The sequence below is a fragment of the Electrona antarctica genome (assembly GCF_951216825.1).
Source record: "Electrona antarctica genome assembly, chromosome: 21".
Taxonomy (NCBI): Eukaryota; Metazoa; Chordata; class Actinopteri; order Myctophiformes; family Myctophidae; genus Electrona; species Electrona antarctica.
Genome location: NC_136802.1, coordinates 11,251,745 through 11,272,280, shown reverse-complemented (window position 1 = coordinate 11,272,280; position 20,536 = coordinate 11,251,745). Strand labels below are relative to the sequence as shown.

The 20,536-nt window shown below is 46.0% G+C and overlaps 1 protein-coding gene across 3 annotated transcripts in view; it reads left to right on the top strand.

Annotated features, from left to right (window-relative positions):
- LOC306914190 (mitogen-activated protein kinase kinase kinase 11) overlaps positions 1-19,713 on the top strand; it is a 73,530-nt gene extending 53,817 nt beyond the window's left edge. The window contains exons 7-12 of one of the 3 annotated variants that reach the window (XR_013788664.1): positions 3,122-3,296; positions 3,523-3,638; positions 4,571-5,278; positions 10,751-13,124; positions 13,187-14,663; positions 14,735-19,713. Coding sequence is in view for 1 of the 3 variants with exons in the window: in XM_079491165.1 (XP_079347291.1) it covers positions 3,122-3,296; positions 3,523-3,638; positions 4,571-5,278; positions 10,751-11,403 (1,652 nt within the window). In the remaining 2 variants the exon portion in view is untranslated. Of the gene's footprint in view, positions 1-3,121; positions 3,297-3,522; positions 3,639-4,570; positions 5,279-10,750 lie in introns of all 3 variants that reach the window. The other 2 variants (XR_013788665.1, XM_079491165.1) reach the window with 2 other exon arrangements.
- The last annotated feature ends 823 nt before the right edge of the window (positions 19,714-20,536 follow it).

The window sequence follows — 20,536 nt, the reverse complement described above, 5'->3', positions numbered from 1 at the left end:
GTTTTCCTCCCCTTCCGGCACCACTGCGCTCGCTCGTATACGCACGCACGCACGCACGCACGCACGCACGCACATACACACTCTCTCTGTCTGTTTGTCTGTCTTTCTCTCTCGCTCGCTCTCACTTTGCTCCATTTACACCTTTTCAACCACACACTATTTCCAAATTCTGTTTTTTCTCTTTTCATCTTCTCTCATCCCCTCCACCCTTTTTTTGTTCCCCTCATCTGTCCCTGCAGGCCATCTCCTCTCGCTCTCGCTCTCGCTCTCGCTCTCTCTCTCTCTCTCTCTCTCTCTCTCTCTCTCTCTCTCTCTCTCTCCCCCCCCCCCCCCCCCCCTCTCCCTCATAGTTTACTTTACTGGTACTCTCTCTCCCTCTCTCCCCCATGGTTTACTGGTAGTCTCTCGCTCTACATCCTCTCTCCAACAATAGAGCGTTCCAGTCCAAATATTATCCCACTTCCTCTCCGTGGCTCAGCAGCGATAAAGCAGCTTCCCACACTCTGACTGCACCTCTCTCTCCCTTCACTACCTACACCTCTCTCGCCCTCCACTACGTACAGTACCCACTGGACCCAGCGGGGGGAGCTGTTGTGCCTTGCTAGTAAAAAAAAACAGACACACACACACAGGGGGGTTTTCATACATGCATACAACACACAGCCACAGTGCGGTTTCAGTGAATTAGAAATTGGCGAGGAGAAATTCATTGCTCTAGTAGAGTAGGGGTGTGTGTGTGGGGGGGGGGGGGGGGGGGGGGGGGGGGGTTGTATGCTGGTGATTTACAATAGTCTTCTGCTCGTCAGCCTCTCAGACGAACCGCCCAATAGATCGTTTTCCCTTTGAAGGGAGAAGGCTGGAGCCAACAGATCATCATATATATACGGCTCTTCACAACACACACACACCCCCAGAAGGAAATTTGCGGTGTGGTGGCGGGGATTTAATGGGCAGAGGCGTGCAATTTAGCACAGTTGACATAAAAATAAAAGAGGCGCAAATTGCGGTCGAGATATTTCTCCGTATAAAAGCGTTTTTTATAAAAGCGTTTTTTTACGGCTGAATCCAAAACATGTGTCCATTAATCCATTTAGGACCGAGACCGGATTCTACAAATGTCTTCTAAAACAGTTTTCTGAAAAAACGATATCATTTCTATATCAGTGGTTCTCAAACTATTTCATGTGAAGGACCCCCAGAATTATCTGTACTTGAACCCCATCTCAAAGTATATGTTGTTCCACGGTGCTGCGCTACGAGCTTGTAGACCTGCTAAAGTTTAAAATAAATGTTAAAATAAGTGGTTAAACGCTATAAAGGCGACACAGATGTGCGTTCCCGTCCCAGATGGATTAAAATCCAAGAGGAGAGGCTGGTTTGTGTTCCTCACGCCCTGCGGCTAATGATGCATCATCATAATGGCAGTCACAACGCTCGGCGTGTGTCTGTCATTACACAAGGTCTTGAGTGGACATGTTTTCCCCTCCCTCGGCCTCTCGGGCAGCAGCGGCTAGCGTGCAATGATTATTTATCAAAGTGCGGCGAGGTCAATAATGGGGTAAAAATGAAGGCACACGCAACGTCCATTTCAAACAACAGATGGCTTTGCATTAGATTAGCAACGATGATTGAGCATGTCACACACATGACCCTCTAAGTGTATAGAAACCAGCATAACGCCACGTAAATACAGTACGTTTTAAAAAGCAGTAAATTGTAGCTTTTAGCCTTTATTATCTTCCCCTCCTAGCATATTATGACCTTCTGAAATTAGTTCCCTTTCGTTTTAGTTGAAGGGCGTGTGTGTGTGTGTGTGTGTGTGTGTGTGTGTGTGTGTGTGTGTGTGTGTGTGTGTGTGTGTGTGTGTGTGTGTGTGTGTGTGTGTGTGTGTGTGTGTGTGTGTGTGTGTGTGTGTGTGTGTGTGTGTGTGTGTGTGTGTGTGTGTGTGTGTGTTGCGCACACGAGACGTTGCCAAAGACACGTGAATGTTTTTGCTTCGAGCACTTAAGCACTCGTCGCGTTTGGGACCCTTCCTTTCTGGGAACGCACATCTGGGTTTTAGCCTGGAGGATAACGCCAGATCCTCATGAGGGAGACTAGTGGGTTTTGTGAGGAATTGTCAGTTCAGGTATGAAGTAAAGGTCTGAAGGGTTCTCAGCCAAGTTTCCAGGACATTCTTTGAGAGTTAATTGGTTAGATTAGATACCTTTATTCAGTGACCCAGAGGCGGCACAGCAGTAAAGGTTACAACTTACATGTAAGTATAAGGAAAGAATAAAAGTACTGTAAAGTACAAAAGGAAAAACAAGATGCATCAATAAACAATAATAATACTACAGAGCACACAAGGGTAAACACATGAGGTGCAAAACCAAACAAAGTGTCCAATGGTCAGTGCAAGGAAGCCTGAGACAGAATCAGCAAAACAAACACCAAATGAACCCCCCTAGGAATGTCTTAAGAGGTCAAAGTCATGAAACAACTGTTTACTCTGTAGGGTTGGGGTTGGTGCGTAGGGGTTTGATATTTTTTATTTTGAATTTAATTGTGTTGGTGAAAGCAGACAGTATGTGTTTAGATGTTCATTCCTTTAAATCAGTGGTTCTCTCAACCCGTGGTCCCTGAGGAGGTTCCAGGTGGCCCCCAACTTAATGACGGAGAGTTGGTAACCAAATGGACCCTTATAGATCTATCATAAGGTCCATTTGGTTTCAATTCATGCTCTAAACAGTTCATTAACCCAATAACAATTATTGTTTATTTTGTTATGTTATTTTTAAATGATTTTCAAAATAGTAAAAAATGGCAAATAACAAGTTTAGGCATAAGGGGTAAGGGGTGGGGAAAGATAGGGCCCTCAGTCTCGTCAAATGGTGGTCCGTGGCTCAAATGGCAGAATAAATAATGGTCCTTGATATGATATGAAGAGGGTTGAAAACCACTGCTTTAAATGGTAAATGGTTGCATTTATATAAGCGCCTTTATCCATGGGCGCTTTACAATGTCCTTTACATTTACATTTCATTCACACATGGACGGCGGAGGAAACGAAGCAAACAAAGCACCTGCCTCAAGTCATCAAAGCCACCTTTCTCTCTGTCTCTCTCTCTGTCTGTTGCAGTCAGTCCCAGTGAAAACAGCCGGGCGTTTGGTCTCAGCTCGGTGTGGCCCCCACCGGAGTCCCCCTCTCTGAAGCAGAGCAACGGAGACATGAGGCTGGGCCCTCACTGGAGGCCCCAGAGTCCCAAGAGCCCAAAGAGCCCCAAAGTCCTGCGCCTCAGCCCCCAGGAAAACAGGTAGGAGACCCCAGCCAGCCAGCCTTCCCAAGTGGATCATTCCAGTCTTCCAAGTGCATGACATAATTATGGAATTACCAACCTTTGATCTAGGACAGGGAAATAATGTATAATTATATTACCGGTATGGTATGTTATATATATTATATATGTTATAATAAATCTACTTGTGTCTACTGAAAGAGGAGATGAAACGTTGTCACTGCATGCATGTTGTTGTTCTCAGCTTGTCGATGAGAGCCAAGCTCCTGGGGATGGACAGCAACGAGAACGGAGAATCCAAGGACGACTTTGAGGAGTACAGACCCTCCACGCCGACCCCTCCTACGCCTGGCCAGAATGGTATGACCCTCCGCGCCAACAATTTAGGCATCTAGCAGACGCTTTCAATCCAGAGCGATTTATAGTAAGCAAGAACAAAAACATAGTAATACATCAAATACATAAAAATAGGCATCATGAATCATACGTAAGCTAAGAACGTAACACTGGAATATCTCTATAATTAAACTATGCGTATACACTATAGAGGGCTATGTCTACATAAAGTGCTATTTAAGTTACATAAGTTGAGCCTTTGCATACGCCTGTAAGGTCGTCGAGTGCTATGGGCTAAGATGGAGTCTGATGAGGTGGGTTTTCAGACTATGGCGGAAGATTGGGAGTGAGTCTGCAGTTCTGACTGCAGTGGGAAGTGCATTCCATAGTTCTGGAGCCAGAAGGGAGAAGAGTTTGGGACGTGTGGAGCGTTGCCCCAGCGTTTTTAGCAAAGGTACTTCCAGCCTCCCTTCGTCGGCTGATCTGAGCTGAGGGTTTGTAGGGAGAGCCAGCCCCTCCTCTGCCTGCCCAGAATGGTATTCAGTGCCAGCCTGGAATATATGTATATACACAGCAAAATCCTAAGTGATCATTTGACTGATTTATTTTGTATCAAATCTGTGTACGGGTCTGTAGCTACGTAGGTGTGGGATCTTATAGGAGTTTAACGATCCCAGTTCCTTAATGATTCCCTCTCAACGGTCCGATCCTTTAACGGTTCCCCTTTAGCGATTCCTATAGTTTAAAAAGAAAAGAGGGGGTTCCAAATGTGTTTCGTAGTTATTCTGACCAGAAGCAAGAATAAAACTGAAGGACCCTGAGGGGGGATGTCAAAAGCAAAGGCATGGATTTGCTCTCCAAACGCATTAATAGCAACTTAAGTAATAAGTTACTAACCCAGTCCCGTTTGGATCTGGTCACCCTAAGCGCATCATGTTTTGTTTTTTCCTCCGCAGGCTCCTCGGTGAAAGACAGCCTGCCTCTACCTCACGAGAGAGACTCGGGCAGTGAGGAGGGGGGAGGCGGCTTATACTCATCGCCGGCCAGCTCCCCCAGGCCGGAGAGGAGGGGCGGTGGGCTGATTATCAAAGGCACCCACCGGGCTCTGCTGGGCAGCGCCTCGCTGCTGGCCTCCATCGTGCTGGGCCGCGGCCTGGACTACCCCCCCAGGGTGCCGCCTCGGACTAACCCCCCGCCGCCCTCCCACGACGACCACCACCACGCACCGTGCAGTATGTGCACCCACTCGGAACCGGAGGTCACACCGCCAACGCCGCCCTGCGGGTCTCCCCGCCGCCTGGCCTCCTCGGACCCGGCGGTGGTGGACGACCTCATCGTCCTGTCGTCCGTGTCGGAGTCGCTGCCGCCATCGTCGGACTCGAGCCTCCTCCTCCAGCGACCTCCGGAGGTGAAGCCTCTGCCCCTGACGCCGCCTCCCCCCAACCCCCGAGAGAGGAGCGGAGGCCGACGGACGACGTCACACAGTCCCCAGAGCCCCAGGCGGCCTCCGGAGCAGCCGGTCAGCCCGGGGGTCTGGGCCGTGGCCCCTGCTGCGTCCCCCCAGCCCGCCAACGGGGAGCTGGGCAGGTGCGAGGCCTCGTGGGACCACGGCGCCGACAAGCGGAGGAGGTCATCGTCCCAGGGCCTGCACCCCTCTCAGCTAGGTGGGTAAAGATAAAGACAGAGAAAGCTTTATTGTCCATTACATTTGACATGAAATGGAACTGTGTCTTTGGCACACTGGCAGTCAGTTTACAACAGTTAAAAACATTACATAAAATACACAATGCATTCAAATATAATATAAAATACGGATATTTATAAAACAATTAAAAGCCACCAAACGCCGACTGGTTTCGACAGTCACGTCTTCTTCAGGGTGTGGCTATCATCATCATGAAGAAGACGTGACTGTTGAAACCGGTCGGCGTTTGGTGGCTTTTAATTGTTTTCAAATGTATAGCCCTGTCAAGCAATAAAGGCTTTTTAAATGTATTATTGCGAGAGTGTGCTTGAAGCTTGTGCCGTTGGGACCTCCCTTCTCCATATACAAGATGTTCTAACTTCGAGCACCTCGCTATCAAAGACTGGAGTTTTCACACTTCTTTTGAAATCTCAGCAGCACTCGGCTCGCCTCTATTCCCTGACACAATATAAAATGCATTAGGAAGGATTAGGTGGTGGAACTATTTAAACATCTTATTTAAAATGTCCACTGCAGTATACTGTAGGCACAAACGATGTCTTAGTTATAATTTATAACCCTTCTTTCTTTGCCTCCTGCCTGATGGTAACAGGTCAAATTCAGGGCGAAGATGGTGGGTGGAATCATTGTAAATCTGAATTGCCTAGTTTTTGGTTATGGAGCGGTTGTATACTGCATGTATGTCCCTGAAGTTGCAATTGTTTGTCTCCAATGATCTTACTAGCCTGTAAGAGGCTGTAGAGGTACTAAACACTACCTCTATAATCTTTGTTGTCTGCATCCATATTTCATTCATCGGTTAGATTTATTCTCTGGGATTCTATCCGCGACATTACTTGCAACAGAGCACGAGCATGAGTCATCGCCCCTCCGCAATGAAATTCATATTACGCTATATTTGCATTGCAAAAGCGTGCTCCAGCAGCATAGCGTTTGTCCCTGGCAGATTGGATTGGATTGCACGGCAGAAGGTAGAGCCAAGGGATGGAGTGATGCAAGTGTGAGAGAGAAAACAAGACATAATTCATTATGAATAATAACCAGCAGCTTCCGTATCTATGTGTGTTTAATATAAGGTTAGCATTTTTAGGAGCCTTTTCAGGCTGTGACCCCCCCCAAAGTAATCATATTTGAAGTGGGGACCCCCCCACCCAGACAAGCAACAGAATGGTTCCACAGATAAATGTTGTGAATAGCAGATGTACAAGGTCAGAAACCTTGTATGTTCCAGTAATCCTGGTCTCCCCCTGGCCAGCCGTGGCGCCTGATGGAGGAGAAAGGAACTGGTTGCAATAACGCGCTACGTCCTTCCGGGGAAACTCCCCCTTGTCAGGGAATAAGAAGCGGCTTGGACTCCTCATGCATAGAAGGAAGCATGAGTTCAGTCCGTTGCTCTCCCCAGGTTGGCGGGAATGTAGCGCCCCGGGATTACGTTATATAATTGACACTGGGTGAAAAATTGGGTTACAAAATCATGAGATAAAATGTATAAAAACATGAAGAAAAAGAAGGAAAGAAACCTTGAATGTTCCAAAAATCGTTACTTTTTCAGTAAATGAAAAAATAACCTTTTGCTCCGACTGGATCCAGTGTATTTATTATTTAGTCACAAGCTCTTGTAAATACTTTATATTGGTTAAATATTGATAAAAAAACCCCACAGTTATCCACTTTCACTTTCCAATCTTTTGAACAACGGTGGCTGTGGCTCAGGGGTAGAGCGGCCGGATGGGTTCCCAGTTCGAACCCGGGCTCCCCCTGAGTTTGTGTCAGTGTCCTTGAGCAAGACTCTGAACCCCTAATTGCTCCCTATGTGCAGGTTGGTGCCATGCATGGTCATCGGTGTATGAATGTGTGTGTGTGAATGGGTGAATGTAATGCACAATCTATGTAAAGCGCCTTGGATAAATTCGCTATATAAATGCACCATTTACAGCAGTCCGCTAGTATAGAGCCACGCGGTCATTATCAAGAAATAACACACCGCTGAATTCAGCAAATGACCAATCAGAATCAAGCATTCAACCAAGCTGTGTAATAGAGCACCGAAGTCCTGACGTCACTGTCAGTAGAGGGTGTCAGTCCACAGGTTCATGTACTTTTTATTTGCATTGTAATCTCCATAGGGGGATTTTAGATCGCCTCATATAAGGACTGTGTTTGAAAAATAAACCGATCACCCCGGCCTTTTCACTCATATGGATATGAAGCATCGACTGAAGGTGGAAATGTACAAATATACCCAAAGAGTAACAAAATAAGCGTTAGAAACGAGTCAAACAACCCAGAGACTACATTTCCGGGTAGGGGGGGTGGCTGCATCTGCCCGTCGCACAACAGAAACTGGATGTTAATTACGTTTATTTTTATTTTTATTTTATTGATATTTAATGTTTCGTGGTTAGTACGAGTCGAGTCACCACCAGCTGAGCTTACGTCAACGAGGAATCTCAGGAACGCAATGTGTTGACAGCTGGGCGTGACGTTTATTAGCAGCGACATTGCCTTCATGTAGTTTCAAGGCTTTTGCGGCCACATTAATTCCATTTTCTCCAGAAACTGGCTGTATCAAATATGAATGGACGTCATTAACGACACACAGCCACTCCCCTGACAGAAAGGCTGGGATGATCGGTTTATTTTTCAAACACAGTTCTTATATGAAGCGACCTAAAATCGCCCTATGGAGATTTCAATGCAAGTAAAAAAATACATGAACCCGTGTGTTGGTGCCCACGTCAGACTTCGGTGCTCTATAAGGATAAATAAACAACAAGAAAAAAAGAACCCACAAAAAAACAGCATAACAGGATGTCTCAAGAATGACTTCCATAGCATTTTGTTTTGCCTGCTCCTACACACCTGTGGCTGGCTTAAGAAATGTTTGTTCTATCCCCGTGGATACAGCTTTACACTTTTGTTTATATTAATCTAATCACTATACAGTTCTATACCAGAATAACATGTGCACACACTCAGTGGTGTCATTTTATTTTCCACATAGCGTTTGACACCCACCTCACAATATGCTTCTTTTTTTTTTTTACTTGCCTTTAAGGCGACAGTGACACAGTTCAGAGATTGTAATGACTGCGAAGTGGCTGTTAAAGAGTGGGCGGACTTAAAGAGTGCTATAAAAATGCCCTATGGTTCCATTTCACACTCCATATCTTGTCCTTTTGAGTCACAAAGCCTCGGATTCTCCACAGAGGCTGCCCCCCCTCCCCCCATCCACCTCCAGTTACTAAATGGAACTCATTTTGACTTTTCGGGCGACAGCAATCTGAATCTGGCAAACAGCATGCATTCATTACTTACGATTACGCAGGAAGCTAGACATAAAAACAGCGTTATTTGCTAAACATCGTATCATGTTAGCTCCTTTATGATTGTAATGATGTACTCCATAGGCATCGATAGAAAAAGCTGCCACGAGGTTGCCAGTGATTTGGAAGAGGATTTGATGGGTAACATTGTTGGGTTTTATAGACTTCTCTCGTGTGACTGGTCACTGGTGGTAGCTGAATGTTTTTTAGCGGTCTTGAGGAGTTTTCAGGATTGTAATAGTGCAGTGTAACCATCTCCCCTTTTGAAACTGTGTTTTCGTATGACTATATCAACTCGTTGTGTACTTTTTTTTTAGGTTAAAGGTAGTGTAAGTGATTTTCTTTAGTTAAATTAAGTGTTATGAAGCTCGATATTGTGCTAGTACTCATTGCTAGAGTGTCTGTTGCATTAATAGGAGTCTCCATGTCTCTCCAGCTTTTTATGAAACAGAAAATGCATTTTCTGAAACTGAAACTGGAACTGAAACTGGGATATCATTTGTATCCAATCAGGATAGATAACGCAGTCAGGATACAGATTAAACAAGTGGAATTGTAAATGAAATGATGACACAAAGAAATGAGCAGACAAAAATTGGAACTGGAACACTATAAGAATTAAGCTGATATACGGTATGGTTACTTTCTCCTGATTGGCTGACATTTTGTCACCTACAGTACCTGAAAATGTTTTTCTTTTTCTTTGTTCTGTTTTTTTCCCCTGTTAAAGAGCTGGAGAGACAGGGAGACTGTTACTGAACAAACACTTTTCAACAGCAATGATTACTAACCTTTTAACCAAATACTTTTTGTTTTAACCAAAAAAGATCACTTTCTGGCTCCTCAGGTAAGTTTTTATCCAACACGCCATTGGGATATATTCTGGTTAATTGTGTTGTTTGGGTAAACTCCTGTGACCCATACACTTCCTGATGATGGCCATGACATTGAGTTAAATGAAATCCAAAAAGCACTTTTGTGCCAAATGAGCTACAAAGGACATTGTGCTTGTTTTTGAGTGTGCAGTATGCACGCATACAGCATGATATATAAGCAACGACAACAACAACAAATCTCTCTGCTTGCAGATTTTGTGCCAATATCAGAAGAACTAGATTTCTGTTGTTTCTAAATTCAAGCACCAATGTCTACAATTTGGGCATTGTATTTAACCCATTTTGACCTGAGATCAGATTCAAAAAATGTCTTCCACATCCTGACAGTTTTCTGAAAAAGCTATGTTTCTATGTCAGTCGTTCTTTGATTTTTCAAAGCTATGAGCTTTATGTGGCAGCGGTGGCCGAACGGTTTGCGGAGCGGTCTTGATACCGGAAGGTCGCCAGTTCGTATCCCCGGACCGGCACGTTCAAATTACCACCGCTGAAGTGCCCTTGAGCAAGGCATTGAACCACTATCATGAAATGTTCTATGAGCAGGGCCTAGCTGTAAACAAGTATCTGATGCTTAGTCCAGTTACCCTGGGTAAATATAGTAACTTTGCTTTGCTAACTTTGTAGATCTGCTATTTTTAAATAGCTAAAGCATAACATAATGCTAACACCAAAAGGGGTTCCCGCCCAAAATGGGTTATATACTATTTAGACAAAAAGACTGCAGTTACAATACTAGCTGTGCAGTGTTGTTACATTGCTCCAAAATAGTAGCACGCTCTGAAAGACGTCGCATCAACAAACTTTTGACACGTCTAGTCTACAGCCATAGTAAACAACGTACAAAGTCAAAGTCGTACGATTTGTCATTTTGACACCTCTCTTGGAGCGATGAGCCGCAGCTGTGCTGCCCATTGATGCTGAGAGCCAAGCAGGGATGCATTGGGTCCCATTTTTACAGTCTTTGGTATGACCCGGCCGTGGATCTATCCCCGACCTCCCAGTTTCAGGGCGGACATTCTAACCACAAGGCCACTGTCTGGTACGTGCATTTATTTTGGTGTCAGGGTATTCTGATGTAGAGCAACTACTAGACGGAAAGGTTCTATAGTGAGAGTATTATTGGATATACACGTGTATGAGGTTGAAAACAAGTAGTGAAGATTGCCTTTTAAATTAATTTCCTTTTGTTTTGTCTATTGTTCCTCTTTCTAGTTCTGGACCTGCCTTTGTGCCAGGACACGTTGGACGCGGATGACAAGCCTCCGACGCCCTCCTTCTCCCTCTACCCGGACCCTCGGCTCTGGAGCCCCAAAACCCGCCGTCTGGAGGTCAACGTCATCCCCCGGCCGCGCCCCTCCCCCGTCCGCCACCGCATCGACCCCTGGAGCTTCATCTCGACGGCGGGGGGAGGGAACCGGAGCCCCCGGCGCCACCCCGAGAGCCACCCGCTGGGCTACCAGCCCTCGCCCACCAACCCCTTCACCAACTGTGACCCGTTCCCCTCGCCCGACTGCGACCCGTTCTCCCTGCGGGCCGACCCCCCCTCCTCGACGGCGGGCGGCGGCCATGCCCCGGAGGACCCTCCCTCGCCCTTCGACCCGTTCTTTGCGCCGTTCCCGATCACGTCGTCGCGCTCGGCGCCAGCCTCCGCCAACGGCTCGCCCACGCTGCCCACGCTCCGCGTGAAGCCCCTCAACCCGGCCGACTCGCCCCTCATCGACCTGGGGTGGGCGGCGTTGGCCTGCGGTGCCAATAAGCCCCTTGTGGCGGACGGCGGCGGCACCAAAGAGAAGGTGCGCCCGCGCAGGACACTGGGGCTCAAGCCTTTCAAGTCCCCGACGCAACTCCGAGACGACCGGTTCTGATGACCCACCCCCCCTGCCCCGGGCCGGGCGCATATGGACGTATGGCTCTGGTCTCTTCGTCAGGAAGGCTTTGGGGGGGATTCACACACTATGGTCCCGGATGCGCACTCGGGACCACTTGGCAGATGTTGTGGCCAGTGTGAATGCTGCGTACCGTTCCCCGGAGCGGATCACCCCAACCGTTCCCGGGACCACATGGAGGTATAGTCTCGGGACCGATTGAAGTGTACTCGGATACGGATCGATGCAATGTGAAAGCATTGAATAAAGTTGAATGATGTGTACTCGGGTGCAGAAGAATCAAGGCCCATGTGAGTCACGGCCAAAGGGGACCAGGCAACCGTATTCGGTGACAGTTCTAATCAAACGGACTCGGTGTGACTCGGCCCCCCTTTCTTAACCACACCAATGCAGTCCAGGAAACTGTCATGTACTACTCTGTCCAATGTCTTGAAACAAAAGCACTTGGAATCCATTTTTTTAAATCGATCAAAACAAACTACAATGCCGTATGCAGCACAGCCACTGATTTCCCCCGCCGAGGGATGTTTTTTGCCTCGTGGGAAGCAAGCAAGCCACTCAAAGGCCATCCATCGGTGGTTCATTCATCGGATTGTGGGATAGATAGGTTGCCTGAGAAGTGGAGTGTCTGTCTGGCACCCGTTTGATTTTTCTCTCTAAAGATTCAGATCAGCATAGACCCATCTCCTCAGACTCTCTATCACAGTGCTTAAATCAGCCTCTTTCATCTCCCCCGTACCTTTGAAGCATGGGGACAATGCAGAGGTGGATATGGCGACTTGCACGGCTTTATCTGCCTCTCCCGTTTCTATGCAGACTCTGAAAGCCACCCGGGGGGCAAATGGAGATTTGGAGTGCCTTATTTTGTGAAGTGTTTTTAATCTTTTTTCCTTCTCCTTTTTTTTAAAGGTTATTTTCCTTAAACGGTTGACCTGGTGCGCAGGGATGATGCTATGAAATTGGCTTAAATGTGCAAAAGGAGCTTAACATTGCTGTGCAAGACAAATATGTGTGTGTGTGTGTGCGTGGCTGTGTTCTGTTGACCTGACTGACTCGACTGCTAGGAGGGCGTACTACTTTGTCTCGCTTTTTTTAAACGGTTGCTTCCATGTCGCAATGTGGGAGAAACACTTCCCTGTAACAGAACAGTTATTTAGACCATTATCATTTCCTCTGGAATTCCACACTGCGTGCAGAATCTCAACTACGAACAGTGACCCAGGACATTCCTGCTTGGGACCAGATAACATTCCAAACACATTCCTGGGGACACATTCCATGCGCTGCTGGGCTGATTCAATTGGCTGGAGTCACCAGCAGCCAGGAAGTGAGAGGGGGCGGGCGGGCGGCCCTGTACGTTCGTTCCCCTTGTGTGCCAAAGAGAGGCCCTTTTTTAGAGAGTTAACACTTAACAGGCCCGTGTCAATTAATTAGCATTTGTAAATCATTCTTGGTATTTATTTTTACCTGCTCGCGGGCCACAGCACCAAATGGGCGGCGGGTTGTCACACAGGAAATTAGCATTCAAAATCTTAGTTTTGCTTTTCTATGACACTAAATCTGATCTGTCCCCATGTAATGATGAAGTAGACCCCACACGCTATTGTGTTCTATCACAGGGTTGGGCAACTTTGACGATGGAGAGGGCCACTATATTTCCACACTCACTCCAGTGGGCCACATTGGAATTGCATATTACTGTCGTAGCAAAAATGTGCTGGTCTACAAGCTCAAAACGTGTCGCACTGCGACGCGTTTTGAGCTTGTAGATCAGCTATTTTTGCTATAATTATTTAATTGAAATCCTTTCAAATGCCTTTAATTGTAGTTATGCTAACTTTCTGAACTAAATACAAGTACATTGGACATAAAAAAAATCAAATTATAATACTAGTCAATAAGCTACTAATTTATATAAATAATAATAGTAATTACAGCAAGTCATGCATGTTTGGAATTGTAACAACTGAAATCAATAATATGTCAGCATTCCGATATCAACCTGAGGGCCGCATTAAGTGACGGTGGGGGCCGCCAGTGGCCCATGTATGTTATGTTCTATGACACTAAATTTGAACTGTCTCCGTGAAGTAGACCCCACACGCTGTGTGAGAGCTCGCTGGTCACTGCTGAAGGGCTCCTTAACCTCCTCCACTCTCCCACTCTGACCATCATTCAAGGCGGCCCGGCGGTTGTCTCTCTCTGGTCAGCGCCACGCTAGTTTATCCATTAATGAACCGATTGGTTCGGGTCAAGCGCTCGGGCATCGAAGAGGACACCGATAGAAGAGGCAGCCAGACGCCAGTGCTGCTGGCTCCCTCCTCGCGCATTTGCGGCGTCTCTCTTATTAGCATGCTAGGAGCGAAGGTTCAATTACTGATTGGGCTCCTTCGTGAAAGCCATGTCATTTGGAAGACAATGAGAGCTTTGTTCCGATGAATGGCGTAAACCTCTCCAAGGAGGGACGAGCTTTCTGATTAGCCTAATAATCCTACAGACGGAATGGCACAGGCTCCCGATAATGATAATAAACCGTGTGATAAGAGCGCAGTGCATTACTGAACGATCCAGATATTTGGCTAATTATTTCACCCCCGACATCACATCACATCACATCACAGGAAAAAAAAAAGAAAAGCCTTAACCCTGTATTTCACATCAGGTATTCACATCATGCAATCTTGTGTTTTTAACATGTCCAATTATAGCTGTGGATTTTTCTTTAGCAAATACAGTAAGTCCTCTCCTGGTGCATAAAATACCCTCCATTCCTATAAATGTTTCAGTACTGTTTCTTTTTGCTCTCCTTTTCTTTTCTCAAGCCAAAGAGACGAGGTCCTTTTTCTTTTCTGTGCCTCGCCTAACGGCTACTCGACTGTGCTGCTGACCAAACAAAATCTCCACCAGTAAGATTTCTCTGCCTCTCCCCCTCGGGTGGAGACACACGCACACACACGCACACACACATGCACACGCACGCACGGACTCACACACACGCGCGCCACTGTTCAGAGAGAGGTTTCGCTTTTCATTTCACCCTTCCTTTCCCTCGCACAATTTCAAAGTTTGCAAAGTGCAAATCTGCCCTTGACACTGCTGAGTGTTCCATTTGGCTTCTCCCTGAATAATAATAACAAATATTATAGAAAAACGAAGTTCTTTTGAACTACAGTACATATTCGATTTACCTTAACCCGTTCTGGACGGGAACCCCTTTTGGCGTTTTAACTAAGCATTATGTTATACTTTAGCTATTTAAAAATAGCAGATCTACAAGCTCATAGCGCGCCACCGAGTGGCGCGCTACGAGCTTGTAGGTCTGCTATTTTTGAAAAATCGTGAAAATGCGGCACAAATATTTGAAAATATATATATTCTTTCAGGAGACTTTTTTTTATTTCGACGTCAGGCCTAAATGGGTTAAGGGTGTTTTTTTTTCCAGATGCATCCAAGTTGGTTTCTCTTTGAACTTGTGTCGTGTTATTGACCTTGTGGTGGTCCAGGCGGGAAGTGTGTCAGAACGAGGTATGCTTGAACGTGTCTATTCACTGTTGGTGGGCGACTGGGGGCGAGGAAGCAGGGGAATAGGCCGTGTGTTTGATGCTCATTGGGCGAGGAAGCAGGAGAATAGCCCATGTGTTTGATGCTCATTGGGCGAGGAAGCAGGGGAATAGGCCATGTGTTTGATGCTCATTGGGCGAGGAAGCAGGGGAATAGGCCATGTGTTTGATGCTCATTGGGCGAGGAAGCAGGGGAATAGGCCATGTGTTTGATGCTCATTTGGGCGAGGAAGCAGGGGAATAGGCCATGTGTTTGATGCTCATTGGGCGAGGAAGCAGGGGAATAGGCCATGTGTTTGATGCTCATTGGGCGAGGAAGCAGGGGAATAGGCCATGTGTTTGATGCTCATTGGGCGAGGAAGCAGGGGAATAGGCCATGTGTTTGATGCTCATTGGGCGAGGAAGCAGGGGAATAGGCCATGTGTTTGATGCTCATTGGGCGAGGAAGCAGGGGAATAGGCCATGTGTTTGATGCTCATTGGGCGAGGAAGCAGGGGAATAGGCCATGTGTTTGATGCTCATTGGGCGAGGAAGCAGGGGAATAGGCCATGTGTTTGATGCTCATTGGGCGAGGAAGCAGGGGAATAGGCCATGTGTTTGATGCTCATTGGGCGAGGAAGCAGGGGAATAGGCCATGTGTTTGATGCTCATTGGGCGAGGAAGCAGAGGAATAGGCCATGTGTTTGATGCTCATTGGGCGAGGAAGCAGAGGAATAGGCCATGTGTTTGATGCTCATAGAAACACCATATGTTGTCTATATGTTGTCGTCGCTGTAGGGCAGAAACCTGGTATGTCGAAACGAAAGCTATTACTTTTCAAGAAATGGGGGAAAAAAACAACCTGTATTCCAACTTGGTATTTGTCATTAGTCACACGCTCTTGTTAATACTTTTCATCGGTTAAATATTTCTAAAGCCCACAGACTATTATGTTTTAAGTATTATTTTTCCATTACGCAGCTATGTGGGTCCCCGACCGTACGTGTCCCTGTACGTGTCTGTCCGAGCACGGAAAGCTGCAACACGGCAACTCTGTCATTTCTCGACCGTTTCGGACACGGGAAGGCTTGCTGGAACCGGGCCGCCCCCATGGCACGTTCCTGGGGGGTGTCTGGATGTTCCGGGGACCCCCACACGGTAACAGTACAGTACAGTAACTATAACAATAGTTGCACCGCTCAGTTCACACAGGTGTGATTTGTTTTTTTTAATATTGGGCAGTGGGGCCAGCCATCCTGCACTCTTCTCTTCTTCTGGATCTTAGCACTGTGCGTGTGTTTGTTTTTTACCGGGATGTAAAAAAAAACCAGGAGGTGACATTGAATCCATCTCTCTCTGTGTTTGTTGTAATGCTCTCTCATTTCACCCACTTCCCGTCAGCGCTGGCCCGCGGTGTGGGCCGCGGCGGAGACGAGTGAGTTATTGCATCTTCCCCTCGGTGTCAACGGAGAGAAAGCCACAAGAAAAGCCATCCTCCTCCTCCTGATCGGCATTTGGCTCGAATAGCTGTTATTATGTCTGCGGAAGTGGAAGCTCTGTGATTGAAGGCTCTCTGTGACAGACCGTCGCTGTCAGAGCCGACTGACTGTGTCAGGTGTCGGCCAAGTGGAGACGTCTCTCTTATATTCTGGTATAGTTTTCTTCTTATCACTACACGTAATGCTCATGCAGCGCATCTCATAGCTCGATCCCCTTGCCAAAGCAGTGGTATTTAATCTAAGAAATATCACCGTGACCTTAGAGTGCTCGCTGTCCTTCTCTCGCACGGTACCACATAGTTTCTGTGGGGAAAAGTCGAGAGATGCTGTGTGATGTGTGACACAAATCAGGCTGAAGTTGTTGCTTTGTGTTGAAGCAGCGTGCTATATTTTCTCATTTTGCTGCAAGTCGTTTGTGGACAGCAACCTCTCCGGCCCATCATTGCCAATGCCCATCATTGTCCCGACCACGAGCTGGCTGCGGTTGCCAGTTAGAGACAATATTTTGCCAGCGCTGCCTATTCTCTCAGGTGCTACCCGGGGAGAGAGAGGGGCTTTGTAGGAAATGATGAGAAGCAAGAAACGATTAGATTTTTCGGAGAGCTTGAGAAGGGTTAGAGAGGATTACCTTGCGAAGATCAATACGTTACATTCATGAAATACTAATGGGGCTGGTTGGTACACAGAGAACGGTGTGCTATTGAACCGTGTCGCCCCGTTAGATCCAGGGATCTAACAGAGCTATGGTTAGGAAGCCCTCTGCACATCTCCTTTCCCGTAACATTATGCAAACCTGGAAGCGATTAGACGAGGATCTGGGCAGTGATGATGATGGTGGTGGAGACAGTCATTAAAACGGATGGGAAGAAGAGAAAGGGACTAGTGGTGTCCCGCTGGGTATTATGCAGCCTTTGTGTGTGAGGCAAGGAGGCTCCTGTGTGGATATAGTGCCAGACGTCGCACTTTTCCAGGTTAAAACCTGTGCAAAGACATCCGTTAAGACTTTGGTCACAGCGCTGTGTGCCGAGACTTCAAGCAGCACCTGGAGGTCAAGCACTGCTAGCATTTCTGTTGCTACTTAATAGTTTCAACTTTATTCCCCGAAAATTGCTGCAGCCTTCAGTAAAGTCGAGGCGCACTCTCGCTCTCCTTCACGGTTACTGACGGAATCAGCGAGGATTTCAACAAGGATAGGCAGAATAGCTTTAGACACAGTCGAATTTATACATCTCATTGACGGCTTGGGATCTCAGCATCTAACCTTTGTCATCTCCTGCACTCCTCGCTTGTCTTCTGCTGACTAAAATGTATTTTGGTGGGCCTTGATGCCGTCGTAATGGCTGATTTTACACTTACGCTGCGACGCGTTGTGAGCTTGTAGATTCAACATGCATTTCAGCATGCAAACCAAGTGTAAAATATCATATTCTGGATCTCTTGTCCACTAGACCCTTCCTAACCTTTTAGTCTAGTTTGTATTTGTTGACGAAATTGTCAATAGTTAGTTTTAGTCGTCATAGCTTAGTTTTCATTTAGTTTTCGTCAGTGAAAAAAAAGGTAGTCGACGGACATTTTTCGTCATAGTATTAGTTGACGGAATCAACACTGGTCCACTCGCAGCCAGCCACAGTCAGCCCACACAGACAGTACACAACACTATTTCTTCTTTGACCATGTTAAAATACACACTTTTCCTGTCCTTTGATTTGAATTGGGCCCACTGAAGAGAAACGGGATAGAATTAAGCCACCATAGGCTAAAAGGGCCGTGTGGGTTTGCCGAGTGCGATTATTATTCTTCATTCATTTTACTCTGTGTATCCAAGGTCACCATCTGCTGTTGTCCCTCCTATGATAACGTTTACAGCTCAAATTGAATGAATTAGAACCGTGAATGGAGGGACGATTGGTTTCCAAGACAACGGCGCCGGGGCTCTCGGAGATGGCCCGGCGCACGCTGCTGCACACAAATAAGCGTTGATTTTTATCTATGTGGTTATTAAGTCCCGCGGTCGAAAATGCTCCCCGCTCCGCTCCACTCCACAGCACAAAAACAAACCGCCTGCCGCCCACTACTGTTGTCGTTCCATCTGGCTATATCGACTGTCAATTTACTTTGTGATCTTCTTTGGAATATAGGGGGTCCATTCTGTCTATATTGTTTCCAACGAGGTGAGGAAGTACGTGTGCCCCTGGCTGGGAGGAGGCGTGTATTGACTTGAGCCAATAGCCATGTTGAGTCGATGAGGGTCGAACGTAATGCTTTCAAAATGACATGTATAGAGCTGTCATCTAGTACAAGGTCAACGGTGTTTGCAGAAACAATCAAACGGTTAGACACGTTTACATTCATGCTTCAAGGCCTATGAAGAACATCTCCATCCTGGTTCTATAAGGCAATGAGACTGTTCCGAGTCCAAAGTGCATGATGTTTTTTTTACGTTTTGGATTTATCAATATTTCAGGGGACTCGACTCGACTTCCAAATGATCCAGTGATCCAACCATGCACTTTTTAGTGGTATATAAATCTTTTCGAATCACAGCATCATCGCAGTACTGTAAAAAAAGAAAAAAGAAAAGGCTTCTTTCTGTGACTGCCTCCTCTACCGCAACCACCTATGGACATTCCTATACGGGGAACATAATGTGTGGATGAGACTCTATTTATAAATGGCCATCTTTTCTTTTTTTGACACACTGGACCAGAAGCATTTATTTTAAGGATGGCCGCCACAGACACAGTCTACTTTAAGATGATGTATTGGTTGCTCTGTATAGTTTTCAGCAAAAAAAAAAGAAAATGCTTGTTTTTATTTTATTTTTTAGGTCTTCACTGGAGTATTTAAAGATGAAAAGTATGGGTGCTTCACTGGAGGATTATTAATATTATTTTTTTTTACATTCCAACGCTCAAATTTTGACAAATTCCAGAAAGATCAAAAGCGACGTCTATTCTTAAACTAACCCCAGTATTTTGTGTGTAGCAGAACATATAAAAGACAATTGCCTGGTGGAGCTTGAAAGATTGTTCTCTTTGTGCGTGCATTGGAGCAAAAATCCCAAAACAGATTCATGGTCCCTTAAGGGGCACCCATACTTATTTTATTTTTCACGTGCATAAAAACTGCTATCTGCAGCTCAGCGACGACGAGGTCTTTGTTGTCGCTTGAAGACAGACAGAGGACACGGCTGACCTCCTCGCTGTCTCTGTAGAATATTTGCTTTTAAAAAAAAAGAAAAAAAAAAAGAGTGCCAGATTTCTTTGTGTCTTTGTGTGTATTTTGTTGTATTACAAGCTAGGTTATGTAATGCTGCGTTCATTGTTGCATTCCCCTGGCGCCCGCTTTTTTTACAGAGCTCCTCAGATTTGCCTCTGCTCGTGAGAGGTTTGGGGTTTGCCAGTTTCGTCAGGCTTTCAAAAAAAAATCCCCTTTGCCGTCGTCGTTCTTTGTGAAATCTCGCACTGGGCTGGGCCTAATCAATTGTTTCTATTGTGCGTGCGTGCGTGCGTGCGTGCGTGCGTGCGTGTGTGCGTGCGTGCGTGTGTGTGTCGAAGAGCATTAATGTCAGTCTCCATACAGTATGTGAATATGTGTTTGTTGTTTTGTTTTTTTTCTTCTTGACTATTATAATGGGTTTTAACCTGTGGAGAAAAAAATATATATATAAAGGAAAAAGCAAAAACAAAAAAAAATGAATAAATAAAAAGAAAGAGATGAGACCAAATAAAAATATAACACGTTGTACTGACGTATGGGAATGTGTATTTCTTTTTTTTCTCTCTCTCTTTCCCCTTCAGCAGCCAACATTGATTTGTGACCTTATTATATTGATAACCATACAGACTGTACTCCCCTGGGCCCTGGTTCTACCCACCACTTGAGTCCTATTTCATGATTCTTGAAAGGGAACATATTTTTTATTATGATTACGTGATATCAGTGGAGGAAAGCAACCAACCACATTTACTTAAGTACTGTACTTGTACTCACATTTTGAGTTACTTTTACTTCACTGGAGTATTAAAGGACCACTTCACCACTTTTCAACCTATCTTCATATAATAGGTCCTC